The sequence below is a fragment of the Equus quagga genome, chromosome 2 (assembly GCF_021613505.1).
Source record: "Equus quagga isolate Etosha38 chromosome 2, UCLA_HA_Equagga_1.0, whole genome shotgun sequence".
Taxonomy (NCBI): Eukaryota; Metazoa; Chordata; class Mammalia; order Perissodactyla; family Equidae; genus Equus; species Equus quagga.
The window spans coordinates 77,431,482-77,449,388 of NC_060268.1; the positions used below are offsets into that span (position 1 = coordinate 77,431,482).

Sequence of the window (17,907 nt, forward strand, 5' to 3'; positions counted from 1 at the left end):
GGACCTAATCATGAGGAAACAACCCAGACTGTGGGATGTTCTATAAGACAACCGGCCTAGATCCCTAAAATGCCCATGCAACAAAAGGCCAAAAGATGGGGGACTCTTCCAGATTAAAGGAAACAAAAGAGACAGGACAATCAAATGCAATGTGTGATCAACTGGATCCTGGATCTTATACAGGACACTTTAGGGATCATCAGGGAAACTAAAAACGGACTGTGTATTAGATAATATGTAATACTGAAATGGAGAAGAGAGGAAAGGAAGGGAGAAAATATAGTATTTAGAGAGAGAAGGAAGGAAGGAGGAAAAGACAAAAAAGTGACAATATTAACTGACTAATCTAGGAGAAGAGCATACGAGTGTTCACTGTGTTATTCCCTTAACATTTGAGATGTAATAAAGATTTGTGGGGGAAGCAGTGTGCTGGGGACACCCAGGCTTCGAATACCATGAGGCCCTGCTGCCCTCCCCGGTCATCACCTGGAATGCAGGTCCACACACGAGTGTACCCAAACTCAGAAGCGTGGCTGCCCGAGCACACACCCAGCTCCCCCTCATCTGCTGTATGGCCTTGGGCATATTTCTTAACCCCTCTGAGCCTTAGTGCCCTTACTTGAAAACTAGTAATAATAATAGTGCCTATTTCATGGGGTCCTTGTGAAGACTGAATAGCTTCCTATAAACTAATGCAAACAGAACAATGCCTGGCCCCTAGCAGCAGTGCAGAAGGATTAGATACAACTGTGAGAGCTGAGTGCATCATTCCAGGAGTTTTTATTTTAAAAACTACTATAACTGCCTTCTGAAAGCACAAACCAGACACCCTTTGACGGTGCCCTGATTCCTCAAGATCACTGTTACCAATGTCAATTGTTAGAGCGTGCAGGCCTCAGAGACCACTGGGAGGACAATATTCCCCTCCACAAATGTCCCCATGTTTGTCTTGGAGCTGTTTGGCTCTGCAGGGTGTCTTGAGTTATATATCTAAATACACATGCACATACATTGGGTACAGGTCACTAGCTTGTTTCTTTGTTTCCTCCCTTTTAGCCGGCCACCAAGGTACCTCATCGTTCCCTTTAGATTTGCTATGTCTGGCAATCCGACAACCACCTGGATCCGTGTAAAATCAGAGCAAGCAGGCCCAAGAGTGTGAGTGGACTGCGCAGCACCTGCTCTGAAGGGGCAGGGCCCCGCCTCTGAAAGCTCCAGAGAGTTGAGCACCACACACAGGGCTGCTGCTTAGTGAAGTGTGGTCCTATCAGCTTGCTCACAGGAGGGCCTCCAGCCCTCTTTCAGCTAGGGAGGGAGGGAGGGGTGCAAATGGCCTCACATCAGGGCCCCCACCCAGTGCCAGCCCTCGCCCACCTGCTGCAGGGGCTGAGCCGCAGGGTAAGCAAGTAAAGATGGCAGGAGAGTGGGCGTGAATCCTGAGAGAGTAACAGTGGTTCTGCTGGTGGTGTTTTAAAAGTTCTCAGAATGAAGCTCTCACACATGCAAAAGGAGAACTGGGAGAAGTAAAAAAGGGCAGGACAGCAACATAGCAGGAACCTCAGACAGCAGGAACCTCAGTACTGGGGAGACCAAGAATGAACATCCATCTATTTCCTTTAAAAACATAATATGTCTTTTAAGCAACATAATAACTCCACAACAAATTTAAAGGCTGCCTACACTACCATCAATAACACCACCAGGTCCCAATCCTACAGAAATGCCAGCTCCTCTGCACCAAGACATACACCAGAGTCCACTGCTGCACAGCTGCTAAAAGAAAGGTGCCATAGCTGACCTTTCAGCAGCTGAAAGGAACAGCCACACCTTGGAATACCATGCAGCCAGGAAAAAGAATGAAGACGCCTTGTTAAGCAAACACACAGAACAAAAGCCTGAGGTAGAATGTGTTTCATAGGATCCTATATTTGTATTTTGTAAATGTCTATGTGGATGCACACACGCACGCATACATGCAAATCATTGAAAGGGTCTGGAAAAAGACACACCAACACAGGGCAACAGCGGTTAGCTGGGGGAGGGGAAGGCTTGCATATTCTGTCCACACACTTCTGCATTGTGTGAAGTTTCATAACTAGGCCCACTGGCTGCCTGGGACTCAGGGGCAGCAGCCAAAGTGCTGGTCCTCTGCCAGCCTGGCTCTGCCCTGGGAGGAAGGGTTCCTAGCCACTCACCCCGCACTCTGACAGGCTGCCTTCCCAGGGCAGCTGCACCAGGAAGCACCTGCGAGGGGTCCCCACAAGCAGCGGGCTTGGAAACAATCCAGAGTTTGTGTTCGGGGAGGGGACCTAAAAACCCTGCCCCAATAATCTCACTCATGATCCAATCCCCTGTGCAGTGGGTAAAGATAAATTTCAGACCAACCTTGCCCAAATTATCACAGGAAATGGTTGAGAGAATGCAATCTTACTCTACTTCCCGTCCACAACCCCAAACAGGGCCAGGTGACCAGGAACATCTCACAGGCTCTCAGGAGGGAGGGGCCATGCACTGCACAGTGCCCACTTTTCTGGCCAGGCCCCTAGAGCTGCTGAAATGGGCCGAGCCCCAGCAGTGTGCAAGGAGATGTTCTGGCTCCTGGCGATGGAGGGAAAACAGAGCACAGAGGCATTCTGAAAACAATTCTTTGTGGGAACAAATAAGTAGGAACGTATTTAGGGCATCTCAGCCAAGAAAGACTGAGCGACCATTCTGCTGGGGGCCTGCCAAGCCCCACCACTCTGGACAACAAACAGCAATCTCCAGAGGCAGGACCGGCCACCTGGGGTGGGGGGGAGCGGCGGGGGGAGAGAGGTCTGCCCTCAGAGGGCCCCAGACCTTTCCTTAGGCAAGTCCTCCAATTTTCACATTAAAGCCCTTCAGACTCCAAAAAAATCTGCTCCTAGTCTTGCTACTCCCCAAAGAGAGTCTTAGTAAACTTCCCAGGTCTGGGCTGCGAAGTTCTGATCCAACAAATAATACGTGGCTTGAGTTGTCGTAAAGACATTTGTGTCTTTGTTTTGCTTTATCACGCATTTGCTATAACATCAACAATTACCTAACTGTGACAGGGGGTCATCAGCCCCCAGGATTACTACTGGGGAACGGAAGTGGGAGACCACGCTGCCATACAGTTAACCAGGACAGGAAGCTCCTGGCGTGCAGTTGGTCAGGGTGGGGGTGGGAGATCAGAGCAGCGCCAGGGAAGGCCAAGTTCCCCCAGAGTCAAAGCTGACCCTTGCACTTCCCAAAGGTTTTCACAAACACAGCCTTCCAGGTCAGGGGAGACATCACCAAGTTGCAGGGAGGTCTGGGGACCCGTCCCTGGTCACAGAGCTAGCCAGAGCAAGCTGCCAACTGCCTTCTCGCTAAAGTAGATTAGATATTCACCCCTTGCCATGAAATCGCTATGAGGGGAGGGGATCCCTAGTGGAGTAGAAGGCCTGGCATGACCTGAGCCACCGCCTGCAGACAACCTGAATACACTGCTGGGAGCCTACAAACCAAACCGCATACACCTCAGGGCCAGGGTCTGCTGCGGGTCTTCTCAGGGTGCCTTGGCCTTTCTGTCACCCTCTGCAGCCTCTCCCTTCTGTGGGCTGCCTCTGTCTCTTCTGTGAGCACCAGTTACTTATACTTTGCACACCTGGGCTTGGGCTGGAAATGCGCTTCCTAGAGCTGCTCTTGGCCAGAGGCAGGTTCTTGGTTCATAATCAGATTCACCTAGGGGACAACTTAAACCGCAGGGCTCAGCTGCAGGTCAGCATCCGGGACCTGGAAATCTGCATTTCCAAGGGCCCAAGAGGAATCTGTGCTCTTCTGACTTGGAGGTCGGCATCCGCTCTGGAGGTAGGCTTCCAGTTTCTGCACACCTGGAGGGCCGGCTCCATGCTCTAACAACAGACACAGCACACTGCAAGCGGAGTGTTGTTTCCATCCTCTTCTGCCCGCCTAGGGTTTCCAGGCACCCCACAGAGACTGGCTTTCACCCCACTGCGGGAGACGCGGGTTCCCAGAGCCCCTGCCTCAATCCTCTAGCCAAGGGGCCCGCTTAGGGCCCATAGCGCGTGAACCAGCGGGCAAGCCAATCCGGAAGCCATCCCGGGACAGAGACGGCCCCGCCCAGGACAGGGAGCCCCGCCTCTCGGCCAGCCCCTCCGCGACTCGCGAACTCAGCTAGTGGGTGCTGCCGGGTGGGAGACCAAAGTGAAACTGGCTGCAGAAACATTTTCCAACATTACGGTTGCCGCCAACTACCGGCCTTGCCCCGGACCGCGGCCCTCAACCCCAGCCACGCCCCAAGCGCTCACCCCGCCCTAGTACTCAGGACGCACCTGGTTCCGAACCAAGGTTGGCCCCTCCCCCACAGTCACACCCACCCTTGCAGGTACGTTGCCAAGCTGAACCAACACTCCTGCCCTAACCCCACACCCGATCTGAGTTCACACACCCTTAATTCTACTCGCAATGCCTGGAAATGGCCTCGCCTTCAACCCTGACCCCACCACCTGCCACGTGGCTGGGGCCAGCCACACCAGGGGACCAGAAACGCAAGGGCAGCCTCCGAAGGGACTGTTCCTCCGATATCCGTTGTTTTTGACACCGGCATTCCTCGGGCCGCTCAATTCCAAATTTACCGAGAAAAAGGGGCCTTTCAGCTCTAGGGTCGTGAAAGCTGCGGTTTTAAGTCAGTTTGTGAACTATCTTACAATGGAGAAGGCTCAACCTTAGGTTACAAGGAAACAGTATAGGTACATAAGTACATATACGGGTTTTGAACCTGCCCCAAATGTGGAAAAGTTAAGTGTGTCACAAAAGAGTTCGCGTGAGCCCAGAGGAAATATACAGTTCTTTAAACCAAACTGGGAGAAGAAGGTTGCCATCTATTAACACGTTTCCACCTTGGTGTTTTAAAAACAAAAAACAACCACAATGAATCAACTACAAGATCCTGAGCCTGCGCGATGGAAAGTGCTGCCCTGGAGTAGAGGGCGGGCGGCGGTCCGCGGCCCCCAGGCTGCCGCCTCCTGCCATCTGCCCCGTACAGGTGCCGCCCGCATGCATCCAGCCCCGGCAGGTGAGAGCGGGGCCGGGAACAGGGCGACGCAGACCGACTGTCAGTGGGCAGGGCACTCCTTTCGGGAGAAAGCGCCGCCAGGCCGAGGAGCCCCTGGGGTCGGGCGCGCCCCCGCCGGCCGGATGGGCGGGGCTCCCACAAAGGGCTGCGGACAGGGAGCCGGGACCGCCCCCCTCGTCGGCCGTCGCTGGCTCTGGTTTCGACAAATTAAACCTTAGGGCGCTGGAAAAATTACAGGAAAAGGAGAGCGAAGAATGTGCCGAGTGGCTGGAGGGAACCCTGTCCCCGCGTGAACCTCGCCCGCCGCGCGCCTGGGCCGAGCCGGCCCCTCCCCTCCCGAGCGCGCGCCCGGCCCACGGGGGAGGGGCGGACGAGGGCACCCCCTACCCTGCGGCTCCCGGAGGCGCCGGCCACCCATCTCCCTGAGCGGCACCGCCGCCCCCACCCAGCTCGCCCGCACCTGCCCGCCGCCCCCCGGTTTGGGCGGGGTCCCCGCCCCCAGCCCAGATGACGACATCCGCCCCCGCGGCCCCACCCGAGCGCGCCGGGAGAGGGGGCGTGCCCGGCGGGGGCGCGGTCGCCGGGCGGGCGCCGGCTCCGAGCGCCCGCACCCGCCTCACGCGGCGCGCTGGGCCGATCGCAGGACCCAGCCGCGGGGTAAGGGGCAAGGTCCCAGCGGTTCCTAGCCTGACCGCTCCCTGAGCCTGGCCGGCGGCTCCGGGGGCGTGTCCGGGCGGCTCGCGTTGGCCGGGGTCCGCGCGCTCGGGGCGCCCCACTGACCTGTGTGAGTTCTCAGGTGCGCCTTGAGGTGCGAGGATTTCCCGTAAACTTTCTCGCAGCCAGCGTAGTGGCACTTGTGCTTTCTCTGCGGGGACTCCAGGTCGGCGCGACTTCGGCCCCGCCGGCCCCTTTGTCTGAGGCCGGGCTCGCTGCTCCCCGCGGGCCCCGGCTCCCGCTCGGCCTCCAGCCCCGCCTCGGGCTCGGGCTCGCTCCACGCCGGGCTGAGGGGCGCGGTCGCTGCGCCTTCGCCGCCAGGGGAGGCAGGCTCGGGGGCGGGTGGCGGTGCGGGCGGCAGGCGGCAGGGGGTCCTCGCCTTCCGGGCCGCGGCGCCTTCTCTGCGCTCCGCCGGGGCGGGCGCCGGCGCCTGCTGGTTGAGGTCCGCCAGGATCCGCGCCACCACGAAGAGCGAGGCACTGTCCTTGCCGTCGCGGCGCTCCTCGACGCGGGGCAGCGTGGCGGCGACAGCGGCGGCCGCGCCCTCGGGTCCGGGCTCAGGCCCCTCCCGCGGCCCGTGCACGACCGCGCGACTCGACATGGAAACGAGGCACTCGGCGGCGAAGTGGTCCACATAGGCGGCGGCTGCCATGCTGCGGGCTCCAGCCGGCGGACCGGCGGCACTGCTTGTAGCTGCGAGTCGTCAGCGGCGCATCCGCACCCACGGCCTCCGGAGAGCGGGCTGGGGGCGGGGGCGCGGCGCGCCCTCTCCGCGGGCTGGGCTGGGCGCGCAGCCGCCTCTGCCGTCACCAGCGCGGCTCCGCGTCTGCTAGTCGCCCGCCCAGCCGAGCACGAAAGAGTGAGTGCATGGGGGGCGCGGGAGAGTGGGGACCCGCGCGGCGTCAGGAGCGGCCTATCCTAAGGATGCCGAGCGGCGACGTTAGGGACAACCGCGCCAAGTCGCGGCCGCAGCCTCACCACTCATTGTGGCAGGCGAGACAGCCGCCGTGCGCGCCGCGGCTCGATGTGGGCGGCCCGGCCCCGGGGGTAGGCGGGGCCGGGGCCACATCTGGACCCGACGTCAGCCCCCAGCCACATCCTGGCGGCGCAGGTTACAGGCGGCGGCGGCCGCTGGGAGCTGCGCGCGCGGAGGGGGCGGGGATCCCGGAGCGCGCACCGGCGGGATAGAGCGGTCGCGCGCCCGCGCCTGGCCAGGGGGCGTGGCCGAGGACAGGGGCGGGCACCATTGGCCCGTGGATATGCTGCAAGGCCAATCCGGAACGCCAAGTGGGGCCTACCCGGCCTCAGGGCTTGCGCGCCCCAATAGGCGTGCCCCCTTGGCCGGCGGGAGGAGGGGCGGAATGGAGCAGGGAGCCGGCACGCTGACGTACGACGTCCGAGGGCGGTGGGCCGGGGCGTGGCTGCGCGGGCTCTTCCTCCCCCGCCCCCCCTCGCAGCTGGGTCTCCGCCGGGTATTTTCCTGCCAGAGCTTTTGCACTGTGACAGCCTTGAACCCCAGCGTTGGGGCGAGCGCTTGGGAGGGCACCCCTTTGTCCCGCCAGTCCCCGCCCGTGAGGGGCGCGTGGGTGGGTGCGCCTCCCCGGGGCTCGCCGCCGCTTCTCTCCTCCAGAGCGATTTGCGCGGCGAGGAGGCGTGTCCCCTCTGGCCAGGCGCGGGGCTGCCGGCTTCGCCTGCGGGCGGAGCGACTCCTGCGCACTCCACCGTGGCCGGGCTCCTGGGTGGCTGTGCCCGAGGCTCAGGCCGCTCGCCCCCTCCACGCTCTTCCCCTGCTGAGCTCCAGGCCCTCGGCGCGGCCCGGCAGGGAACGGGGTGACGGGTGGGGCGGGGCTGCTCCCGCAAGAGGGATCGGGACCTCCCCCGGCTGGTCCGGGCGGCCGGGAACCCGAGGCGGGCCGCGCTGCCCTTGAGCCCGGGTCAGCCAGAGCTGGACTGGCGCCAGACCAGTGGTTAACCTGGCAGCATGGGTGACGTGCCCACCACGTCCTGAGTTTGCAGGAGCGAACTACGTGCTGCGGGCGGCCGGCCCCGCGCCCGGGGAACGTGGGCCCCTTCCTCCCCTTCCCCGCCCCAGGCCTGCTGCCAACTTTCAGGCTGCCCCTCTCCCACCGCGGTCGGGGAGGCTTCAAACGCCTCCAGCAGCGAGGACCCCGCCCACCGCGCCCCACCCACCGCACTGTCTGAGCTTCTTGAAGGAAATTCCCGGCCGCGCCCGGCGCGGTCTCCCCGCCCCGGCCTGCCAGCTTGCTCTTGACTCTCACTGGTGCCCCCACCCTCGCTCACCCCACGGCCCCCGCCATTCTTCTCCAGGCCTAGGCCATCGCCAGAGAGGCCGGTGCGTGACTTCCTACTGCCTCGGAATCGAGCGCAGCAAGCCCCTCTCTGGGCCTTCGCCAGCATCCCCTGACCTGGGGAGACTGACGCCCGAGTCTGCAGCCACTGGTTCATTTGCCTCAGTGGAGGTTCGAACGTGTCAGCTGCCCTCCCGGGGAGCCTAGAGAGTGAAGGCAGCCTGGGCATTCGACCTCTGTGAACTGAAGAGAGGTTGATGGGGCAAAGTTGTGCTCCGCAGGCCGTTAAGAGCAGTCATTTCTCACCGAATTAATTTGGAGCCTGGGTAGAAAAAACTTCTCTTTCCAGAAAACTAAGAGAAAAGGAACCAGGTATTCTGGGTCACTAGTTATGGTGAACTGTGAAGTAGCGTGGACGTTCGAGTACCCCGGGTGTCTTAACTCAAACCCTCAAGTTCCCTCACTGGTGGAGCTGTACCCTCCGGAAGACTACACAGCGCACTGTGCTGGGATGGGCTCTGTATGTCCAGCTGGGTCAGGTTCCTCTAAGAGGGTCTCTTCTTGGCAGGAAGTTACCATTCTCCCAGGCAGATTGTGTTGATGACATTTAAGAGATTTGTGTTCTGACCAAATAATGATTCAGAATGTTCCTCCAGGCCCACCACATGTCACAATCACTCACTTTGTTAAGAACAGAGCTGGGTGTACACTAACTTACCAGCCGTACATCCCCTCCCTGTCCATCTCCAGCCAGCAGGATTCTGCCCAGTCTTCAAGGTAATACATCTTTCCGCTTTCTTTTTTCACGGCCCCTGCTGGGACACCCCAGCCTGCACACACATGGTGGGCCTCGTACCAGTGTGCACTGTTCTAGGCATTGGGTGATGCCTATGGACAAGACACCTGCCCTGGATGAGAGCAGGTGAGCCTGGTCAAGGGTCCTCTGCTCTGACACGCACCCTACCCCATCCACAGTACAATACAGTCCACAGGCCTCCCCATGAGTGTGGCCTCCCCACGGGTTTCAGCTGTGCTCGGTGGCATTCTGAATACAAAACTCAGTCCCTTGCCTGGTTTCTCAAGCATTTGATGACTGTTCACTGGAGGAAATCTCAGGCCTAGCATCTTTTATCCCAGCCCCATGCAGAAGTATCTTCCAGATAGACACAGTTCTCTCCCCCGGAGAAAATCTCCCCCTAGTGGGTCCATGTTTTCCTTGCTAAATAAGATTTTGACACAGGTGGCTTATGTATGTAAGAAGGTGGATGGGGATCAAGTGTCAGATGGAAGGAACAGAATAAAGAAAAGCAGAGTAGGGAAGATCAGACCAGAGCAAGTGGGTGGAGATGTGTCTGTGGAGTAAAGAGGCAAAGACTGAAGGGGTGGCTGTCTCTGGAAAAGGTAGTGGGTTGATAGCATGTGTTGACTCTAACTTCTGGAGCCTCCTGAAACAACAGAAAGTTTGTTTGTTGTCAGGCAGAAATTGGCAAGGATGGGGCAAGCAAGGCACAAAGTAACAGCAACACAATTTTTGAAGCTAAGATCCTTTGCAGACCTGAGGAAATGAAACCCTGATATATAGCTAGGAAGGAAAGCCAAGAACAAACTCTGCAGAGTCTCCAGAAGGTTCACAAATGGATGGCACGAGGTACCTCTGGATGTTCTTGTGAATGGGGGGCTAAAATAAAAATAATTGGCTAAAAGTCTGCTTAAGAAGCACTGAGATCCCTAGCTCCCCCACCCACCACCCTCAATTCTGTAGAGCCTTCCCCATCCTGACAAAAGACTGGATGTTTATTATCTGAAGAAGGTAAAAGGGCGCATCTTGGGCTGGGAAACACCAAGCACAATTAAGGGCAGAGGTGCCATTACGGGAAAAGGGGGATGAAATGAACGTACAGATATAGGATGCTGAGACCACCTCCCAGCTCCCTTTTGGGGATTTCAGAATGCAGCAGCCAGGAGACTAGAAGGGTCTTCCCAGGGGCATCATCCCAGGCCAAGGAGAACACCTGAACTTTCTGACATCTGCCATTGCCCAACTAAACAGCCAGATCACCCTGACACAGTTAACGAACCCCATGCACGTGTACAGAGCTTCTCATCAGTCTTTCACAGGGAGCCGAAGCTGAGCTGGCATCTCAGGAAAACCCATGTCATGAAATCTAAATCCCCAGTAGATTTTTTTAAAGCAATTTAGAGGAAACAGAGACTATGCAGAGAGAAGTACAAGTCAACATCACTACCAACAACGTCATCAGAGAAATTAAAGAAAACATTGCAACACATATGAAGAGATTAAATATCTTCATATGTTTAGAGAACAGACAAAGAGAGTTCTTGGAAATTTAGAATAAGGTAACAGAAATGGAAAAACCTTCAAGAGAGGGATTGGAAGATAAAGTTGAGGAAATCTCTATGAAAGCAGGAAAAAAAGAACCCAAAAATGGGAAAGAAGAGAGAAAAAATAAAAAAGGACTATCCAAAAGTCCATTGATCAAATAATAGGAACCCAAAAAAAGTGGTCAGAGAAAACGCAGCGGGGAATCATCAATGAATTAATGCAAGAAAAGTCTCCACAACTGAAGGCCATGTGTTGAAAAGGCTCACAGGGAGGCTAGCACAATGGGAAAAAATAGCCCTCCCCAAGGTGTGCCACTGTTGAAGTTCAGAATAATGGGGACCAAAAGTGTCCTGACATTAGAAGCAGTTCACATAGACAGTCAGGAGTCACAGTGGCTGTGAACTTCTCCACAGCAACAAGTAGAAGTTAGAAGGCGAGGGGCAAAGCCTTGGAAAATTTAAGGAAAATTATTTTCTAGTCTTTACCCAGCCAAAGTATAAACCAAGTATTTTTAGATGCACAAGGTCTCAGAAAATTGACCTTCTGTGCATCCTTTCTCATGGTAGGAAGCTACTAGAAATAATGCTTCACTAAAATGTTAGTTTTAGTGTTAACCAAGAGAGAAGCATCTGATCCAGAAAGCAGTCATTCAACATAGGAGTGAGTGGGGAGAGACAGAGGGCCTCCAGGCCAGGCTGGAGCAGGTCAGAAGCTCTGGGACACTTCTCCAGGAGGTGAAATAGATAGAATCCCTCTCTCAGTCAGGAGAGGCTGGACCATGCTGCAGTACAAGCAACCTGCAAATCTCAATGGGTTATTTCTGGCCATGCTGTGTTCATCGTGGCTCCAGAGGACACCTGGGTTACTGGAGCGCCTCTATCTAGAACATGCTGGTCACCATGACAGAGGGACAGGGAGAGCATCGACCCAGAGGTGTCACTCATGCCTTTTTTCCCACACACAAAGTACACTTTCCCCCTTCCCGAGTGGGTCTGATGCACTCTCATGAACCTTGTAAATCTGGATCTAGAGGCCAGAGACAGGGAACTAAGAGATTAGAAGGATGACAGGAATTCGAGGTGAGGGAGATTCTGCAGCGTCCAGCTCCAGGTCCAGGACCTCTCTAAGAGGCTCAGCGGTTTCTTCTTGTGATGCCTGTGGCTGGCTCATGTGGTTCTTCTTGGTCTAGAGACCTATGACCTAAAGATAAATTGCAGCCTAGAGACCTGCAGTCTAGAGACCTATGACCTGAAGATAAGTTATCTGCAGCCCCATCCCACCCCCAGCCCCAATACACAATCCCGATGCCCAATGGTGGAAAGGGACAGAAGAACACAACATCTCAATTCAGAAAGGGGAGGGGTGGGAGATACCCGGCAAACAGTGTCCATAGCAATCCTGATATCCTGCTGTGCAGATATTGCCCCATCCTGGAGTGAAAATGTTTCTTGAATAGTCCCAGTCCTGCTCCCTGGGAAGCTCTGGCTAGTCCACTGTTCTATGGGGCCCTGCTCCTACCCTTGGTGGGGGGTTCTTCCTTTGCCATCATCCTCCTTGGCTGCACTGGGGCGGGAGTGGCGGGGAGCACTGGGGAAGATGCCCTCCTTGGGGGCTGAGCAGTTTTCTCGGCCCACATCCTGCCTGTAGACAGTTGAAAACCAAGCATTATCTTAAATTCCAGCCACAAACCCTATTAGTCCTTGTACAAGGTTTCTTTGGCACTACTGGTTTCTCAAAAATTTAGTTAATTTCTTATCTAATTTGTTTGATTCCAGTTATCTTCATTGTCAATAGCCACTCACAGTGCTTTTCAAGACATTCTTCTCTCAACTTAATTGCAGGTTCTTTGAGCCTCTTGGTCTTTGATGGTAGAGTAACACCCCTAAGTCTCTTTTCTCTGAAACTTCTAAGTTATCCCAGGTGACAGTTTACCAAATGTTCTACCTCTGGATACATGATGGCCATCCTTCTAGCCCCTACAATCAGTTTTCTCACTGCCTGATTGGTCAGCTTTAAAACTATACCACATTATCTTGCTTTCTCTTGCAGCAACGCCCTACTCCTGGTTACCATTCTCTGTATCAGTCATGAGCAGCTAAGTTATGCTACAGTAACAAATAGTTCCAAAAGTTCAGTGGCTTCAAATACCAAAAGTTTAGTACATTGAGGGTTGGCTAGGGACTGCTCTGTGGCATGATCACCCTCACACTAGCACCCAGATCAATGAGGCAACCACTCTGGAACACTGACAGTCACCATGGCAGAGGGAAAAAATACTTTCTGGACTGTCTTGCACTGGCAACTAAATGCTTGGCCCAGAAGTGCCACACATCACTTCTTCTCACAGCTGGTCACATGGACCAACCTACGGATGCAGACCCATGATATCCCCAGGGAGCAAGGAGCTGAGCTGTTCAGTGAGGTGTTAATGGTTTCCACAAAACCTGGTGTGACTTGAGATGATATCAAGAAAACTGGCAAAGAGTTTGGGGTTGAATTAATGGTAAGACAGCTAACTATGTGAACAGAGAAGACGACAATCAAGAAAGATCTCCAAAGAAAACAAAAGGACGGTCCATAATAGTTGACCATTTGGCTCAGTTGCACAGAGTGTTTTCATAATGATAATAACAAATGTGGAGCATTGGCATAATTAACTGTGCCGTGTCGCTCTCATGAAGGAATGGGGCCATCTGAGGTGTGTGCGTGGGCAGAGGAGGTGGGAGGAAGGGGAGCTAAGTCCACATCTACATACCCAGAGATCAGCTGACAGCTCCTCAAACTGAAGACCCAAGAGGGAGCAATGTGGCCATGCTGTGGTAGGCAGGATTCTAAGATGACCCCAACATTCCAGCGCCTGGTCCACCCACGTTCTCCTAGTCAGTCAAACACTAATCTAGGTGTTTCTGTGAAGAGATTTTGCAGATGTGATTAAGGTCCCAAATCAGTTGACCTTAAAATGGGGAGATTATCTGAGTGAGTCTAGTGGTCAGAGATAGGGCAGTCAGAGAGATTGGAGGCATCAGTGGGAATTGAGGTAGAGGAGATTCTTTGTTGCTGGCTTTCAAAATGGAGAAGGCCACATAGCAAGGAACCCTGGCGGCCTCTGCTAGCTGAGAGTAACCCCCAGCTGACAGCCAACTGGAACTGGGGACCTCAGCCCTACAATCACAAAGAACAGAATCCTGCCACAACCACATGAGCTTGGAAGAGGGCCCCGGGCTCCAGAAGAGACCATGACCCAGGCAATACCTTGATTTTAGCCCTGTGAGACCCTGAGCAGAAAACCCAGCTGCACCAAGCCCAGACTTCTGACCTACAGAACCTCAAGATCACTAACGGGTATCGTTTTAAGCTGCTAAGCTTGTAGTGATTTGTTACACAGCAATAGAAAACCAATGCACATGCTGTTTGAGTCATGGAAATAATCAGGTAAAAGAGGCAAGAGGGATTGTGTCTGGGGAGTGGGTAGGGTGAAGGACTCCGGTGATTCATAACCTTGTAGCTCTAAGTGATCTGCATGTATAACTTTGATGTAAAGAAAAATTAAAATTAAAAGATTGTGTCAGAGACTATCAGCCACCCAACTGCTATAGACTGAATGTGTCCCCCAAAATTTGTATGCTGAAGCTTAACGAATGTGATGGTATTAGGAGATGGGGCCTTTGGGAGGTGATTACATCATGAGGGTGGAGGCCTCGTGAATGAGATTAGTGCCCTTATAAAAGGAGACCCCCACAGAGCTCCCTTGCCCCCTGCACCATATGAGGACACAGCAAGAAGACGGCTGTCTATGAACCAGAAAGTAGGTCCTCACCAGACACCAAATCTGCCAGCACCTTGATCTTGGACTTCCAGCCTCCAGAACTGTGAGAAATAAACATCTGTCTTTTATAAGCTGCCCAGTCTATGGTATTCTGTTATAGCAGCACAGATGGACTAAGACACCAACTAAATCCATCCTCTCTTTCCGTAGCAGTGACTGACCACACTTCCCACACTCCTGTGCAGTTAGGCGTGACCAGGTGACCACGTTCCCAATGTGGAATCTGAGTGGAGGGCCTATGGGCTGCTTCTGCACTGGGGCTTTTAAGAGAGTGGGTCTCCTTCCTGCATGTTCTCTTTCCCTTTCTGCCAGCCTGATGCTTATGACAACAAAGCCCTAGGGGATGATGGAGCCACCAAATAGAAGAGCCTGGGACCCAGAAATCTGGTCAAGAACACTCTCCCAGATGGTCACTGTGTTTGAGCCATAATAATTCAGAGCCTACCTGTTGCTGGAGCTTAGCCTACCCTAATATAAAGGTGAAAGGAGACAGAAATAACTAGAGAGGAACAACGGAAGAAGGTATACGAAGAGAGGGCTTGGTGCCAGGCAGAGTGAGAGCTATGCCTTGTTCTATAGTGTTCTTCTCTGGGGTTGGCTTCTGGCAGCCAGGCTGTGGGGTACCAGCTCTAGGCATCTTCCTCCCTCCTTCCCAGGGCAACTGCTGCCTGTTAGTCCTGCATCTGCTCACAAGCCATGGCCTGGAGCTGGGCTGAGGGTGGCTGGGGTTTATCCAAGACCATCCTGTGATGTCCTGATGCTCAGTGCCTCCCACTTACAGAGGGCAAGCAGTGTCCTCTTCACCCAGCCCACGGGTCACTGTGCGAGAGAGCCTCCCACACACTCGCTCACCTGTTTCTACCTGTCTCTTCACTTACTCTCACAATATCCTGAAGAATCTTTCACTCCACAGAGGACTTTGACCCCAGAGCTTTTGCAACCCTCAAGTCTGACCATTTCAGAAGTGGGTGGTTGGATGAGGAACTTCTGATCGAAGCCCTTATCACAGTCATTGATGTCTTGACACGTGAAAAGGAGGAAAACAAGCCATTCTCTGTTGTGTGACATGGGGATGGGGTAGAACACTCTTTTCATGTCCTGTTTCCCAGTGGTCCTGGAGTGCAAAATAATTCACCAGGTTGTAAATGATGAAAGCCAACTTCACATCTGGTGCACTTCTACATGAGGAAAGATTAAAACCAGAAATGCTTCTGAGGCTAAGCCATCAAAAGACTGGAGAGACATTTACAGTGTCTGTACAAATGTAGGAGGAAAGCACATTAAAATGATGGATGGTCCCTTCCAGACTTGCTGGAGCAGATGGCTACCACTCATAAATACGACAACTGACATGGGATCCCGCCCTCCTTCACAATGATCCAGGAGGGTCTATGGTCTCGATGATAATTGTCCATTCTTCTGTTCATCCCCCCACTCTCACTCCTTGGTCGTCTGCCATTCATAGCTTGTAATCCTCTCCCTGGGTGGGTGCTCAGGGTCAAATGCTGCATTTCATCCTTTTGACTTGACTCAGATTCCTGCCAAGCCCCGGTCAATAACAATAAGCCCCAACCTTCAGGAACACTTCAGAGCTCCCCTGACACATTGACACACATGGGAATGCTACAGGGAAGGTGCCACTCCTTTCCTTTTTACAGGTGAGAAAGCTGAGCCTCAGTCAGGCTGAGAGACTGAGGCTACGCATAGCAAGATGCAGAGCCTGGAGTCTCAGCTCCGAGGTCCTTCACCTCACAGCGCTGTCTCCACCCCTAGCCTACGGGAAGCTAGCTAAATAATGTGGGGATTTATCAAGTCAATCAAATAAGAGCAAGTTGGTCCATTCTGGGCTCTCATGGGAAGCCCTGTTTAATAAGTATTCCCATTGATGGGATTGGGAGGATTTGCCATGAACGATGTAGGATAAGACTCTAATTCTTGGCTGTTTGCGTGTAGGACTTAGTGAAGAACTGAAGGATGGCGAGGGTTAGCTGATAAGATACAAATGAAGCAGTGTTTTTTTTTTGTTAGTGCTGAAGGGAGTACCAGATGGTATTATGTGGGCATCATAAAGTCACAGAGTGGGGCTGGAAATGATGTGCTGGGTCACACCTCTCCTGGGCAGGTAAGCTCTTCAGTATGGGCACACGGGTCTGTTGTCACCTTTGGGGGACATCTAACCATCATTCACATCCTCCACATGGTCAGCTGTTTTCCTAGGGTTTGGGCTCCTTATGTAGGACAGTATATTGAGAGAGTCAATAGCCATTAAACCTGATTTTATAGTTAAACTAGTTGACTTAAAATATTTTCAAAAGGTAGTGTGGGTTGGTTCTGTCTACTCGAGCCTCTTTGAACTGGAGTATTTGACTTGGGATTTGGTATTTGGTATGAAACTTCTTTCATATGTAAAGCAGAGAGCTACACAACCAGGACTGTTGATATTCCAGGAAAACAGAAATGTTTTCCCCCAAGGAAAAGGAAAGCAGAAGCAAGTGGAGGTTAGCGAGATGTAAGCACTGAGAGTGACCCCCTCAGAGCCTTGTGTACCCCACATATGTCTCAGAAGGACCTCTGCAGCAGAGACAAGGAAAAAAACCCTGAAATCCCTGACTTCCCCTGCCTCCCTTGGAGCTGGGCGTGCCTCGTGACTCCATTTGGACCAACAGGATCTAAGACGGCCCATGGAGACATGATTTCCAGGAACCCCCGTACAGGGAGAGGGGAACCCTTGATGCCTTCCGCTCTCCCTGCCCCCACAGCCCAGGACCCAGAGCCTTGCTGGAGCTCCAGGAGCTGCCCTGAGGGCTGAGGAGCTGCTATCCTTAGCCTGCTGCGACCTTTGGTGTGCTTTCATGAGAGAAAAGAAGGAGCTCCTCTCTTCCTGAAGCAGGCTGTGCTGGGTTTTCTGGAGCACACAGCCTCTCTCCAGTGGGATGCCTGGAGCCGGCATGTCCCTCTGCAAAAAATGCAACACGCAGAGCCCTTAGGGCCTTGAGGGCTCCCTGTGGGAAGGCCTGGAGGGAGAAGGCCTGGAGAAGGAGGACAGTCTGATGTTTGGACGGGAGAGCTGGCTGGCTGTCCTCTGGGTGCCCTGGCGGAAACAGCACAGCAGCCACCTCTCCTTTCTTCTGCAGATGCTGCCGCTACTCCTCTCTACTTGCTTTGCACTTGGGCTCTCCCCACCTCGAGGCTTCCTCGCACAGTGGTTCCCATGTGGCTCAGTTTCTGCACCCTCTGCTGACCCTCTGAGTCTCCAGGGACAGACCCCTAGGAGGAAATCTGGTCGACGGATGGACAGTCCTGTGGTAAGTGGTTCTCACAGCTGACCTCCGTGTGGGCCCGGGACAGTGGAGAGACTGCCCTGGTGAAGCTCTCAGATCCGCTCTGCTGCATGGCGCTGGAGCCAGGGAGCTTCCTAGAAGGGCCGTGCAGAGGAGGGGGAGGTGTGTCTGAGTTGGAGTCCCAGCTGGACCACTTCTACAACCTGGAGTCCTCATCCTAAAATCAAAAGCATCCTCCTCCCTCTCATGCTGGGCCAACGCACTGTTGAACACCTCGGTGCGACAAAAGGCTTCGCAGTGCTCGGTCTGAGGGAGATGCCCACCAGTGGTAGCAGAAGGGGCAAAAGGGTACTGTG

General features: G+C 54.3%; 1 protein-coding gene across 1 annotated transcript in view; it reads right to left on the reverse strand.

Moving 5' to 3' along the window:
• The window catches only part of KLF13 (KLF transcription factor 13), a 51,507-nt gene extending 44,694 nt beyond the window's left edge, over positions 1–6,813 (reverse strand). Inside the window, exon 1 of the mRNA XM_046652449.1 lies at positions 5,858–6,813. Coding sequence (XP_046508405.1) covers positions 5,858–6,443 — 586 coding nt within the window. The 5' untranslated portion in view covers positions 6,444–6,813. The remainder of the gene's footprint in view (positions 1–5,857) is intronic.
• Positions 6,814–17,907: the final 11,094 nt, after the last annotated feature.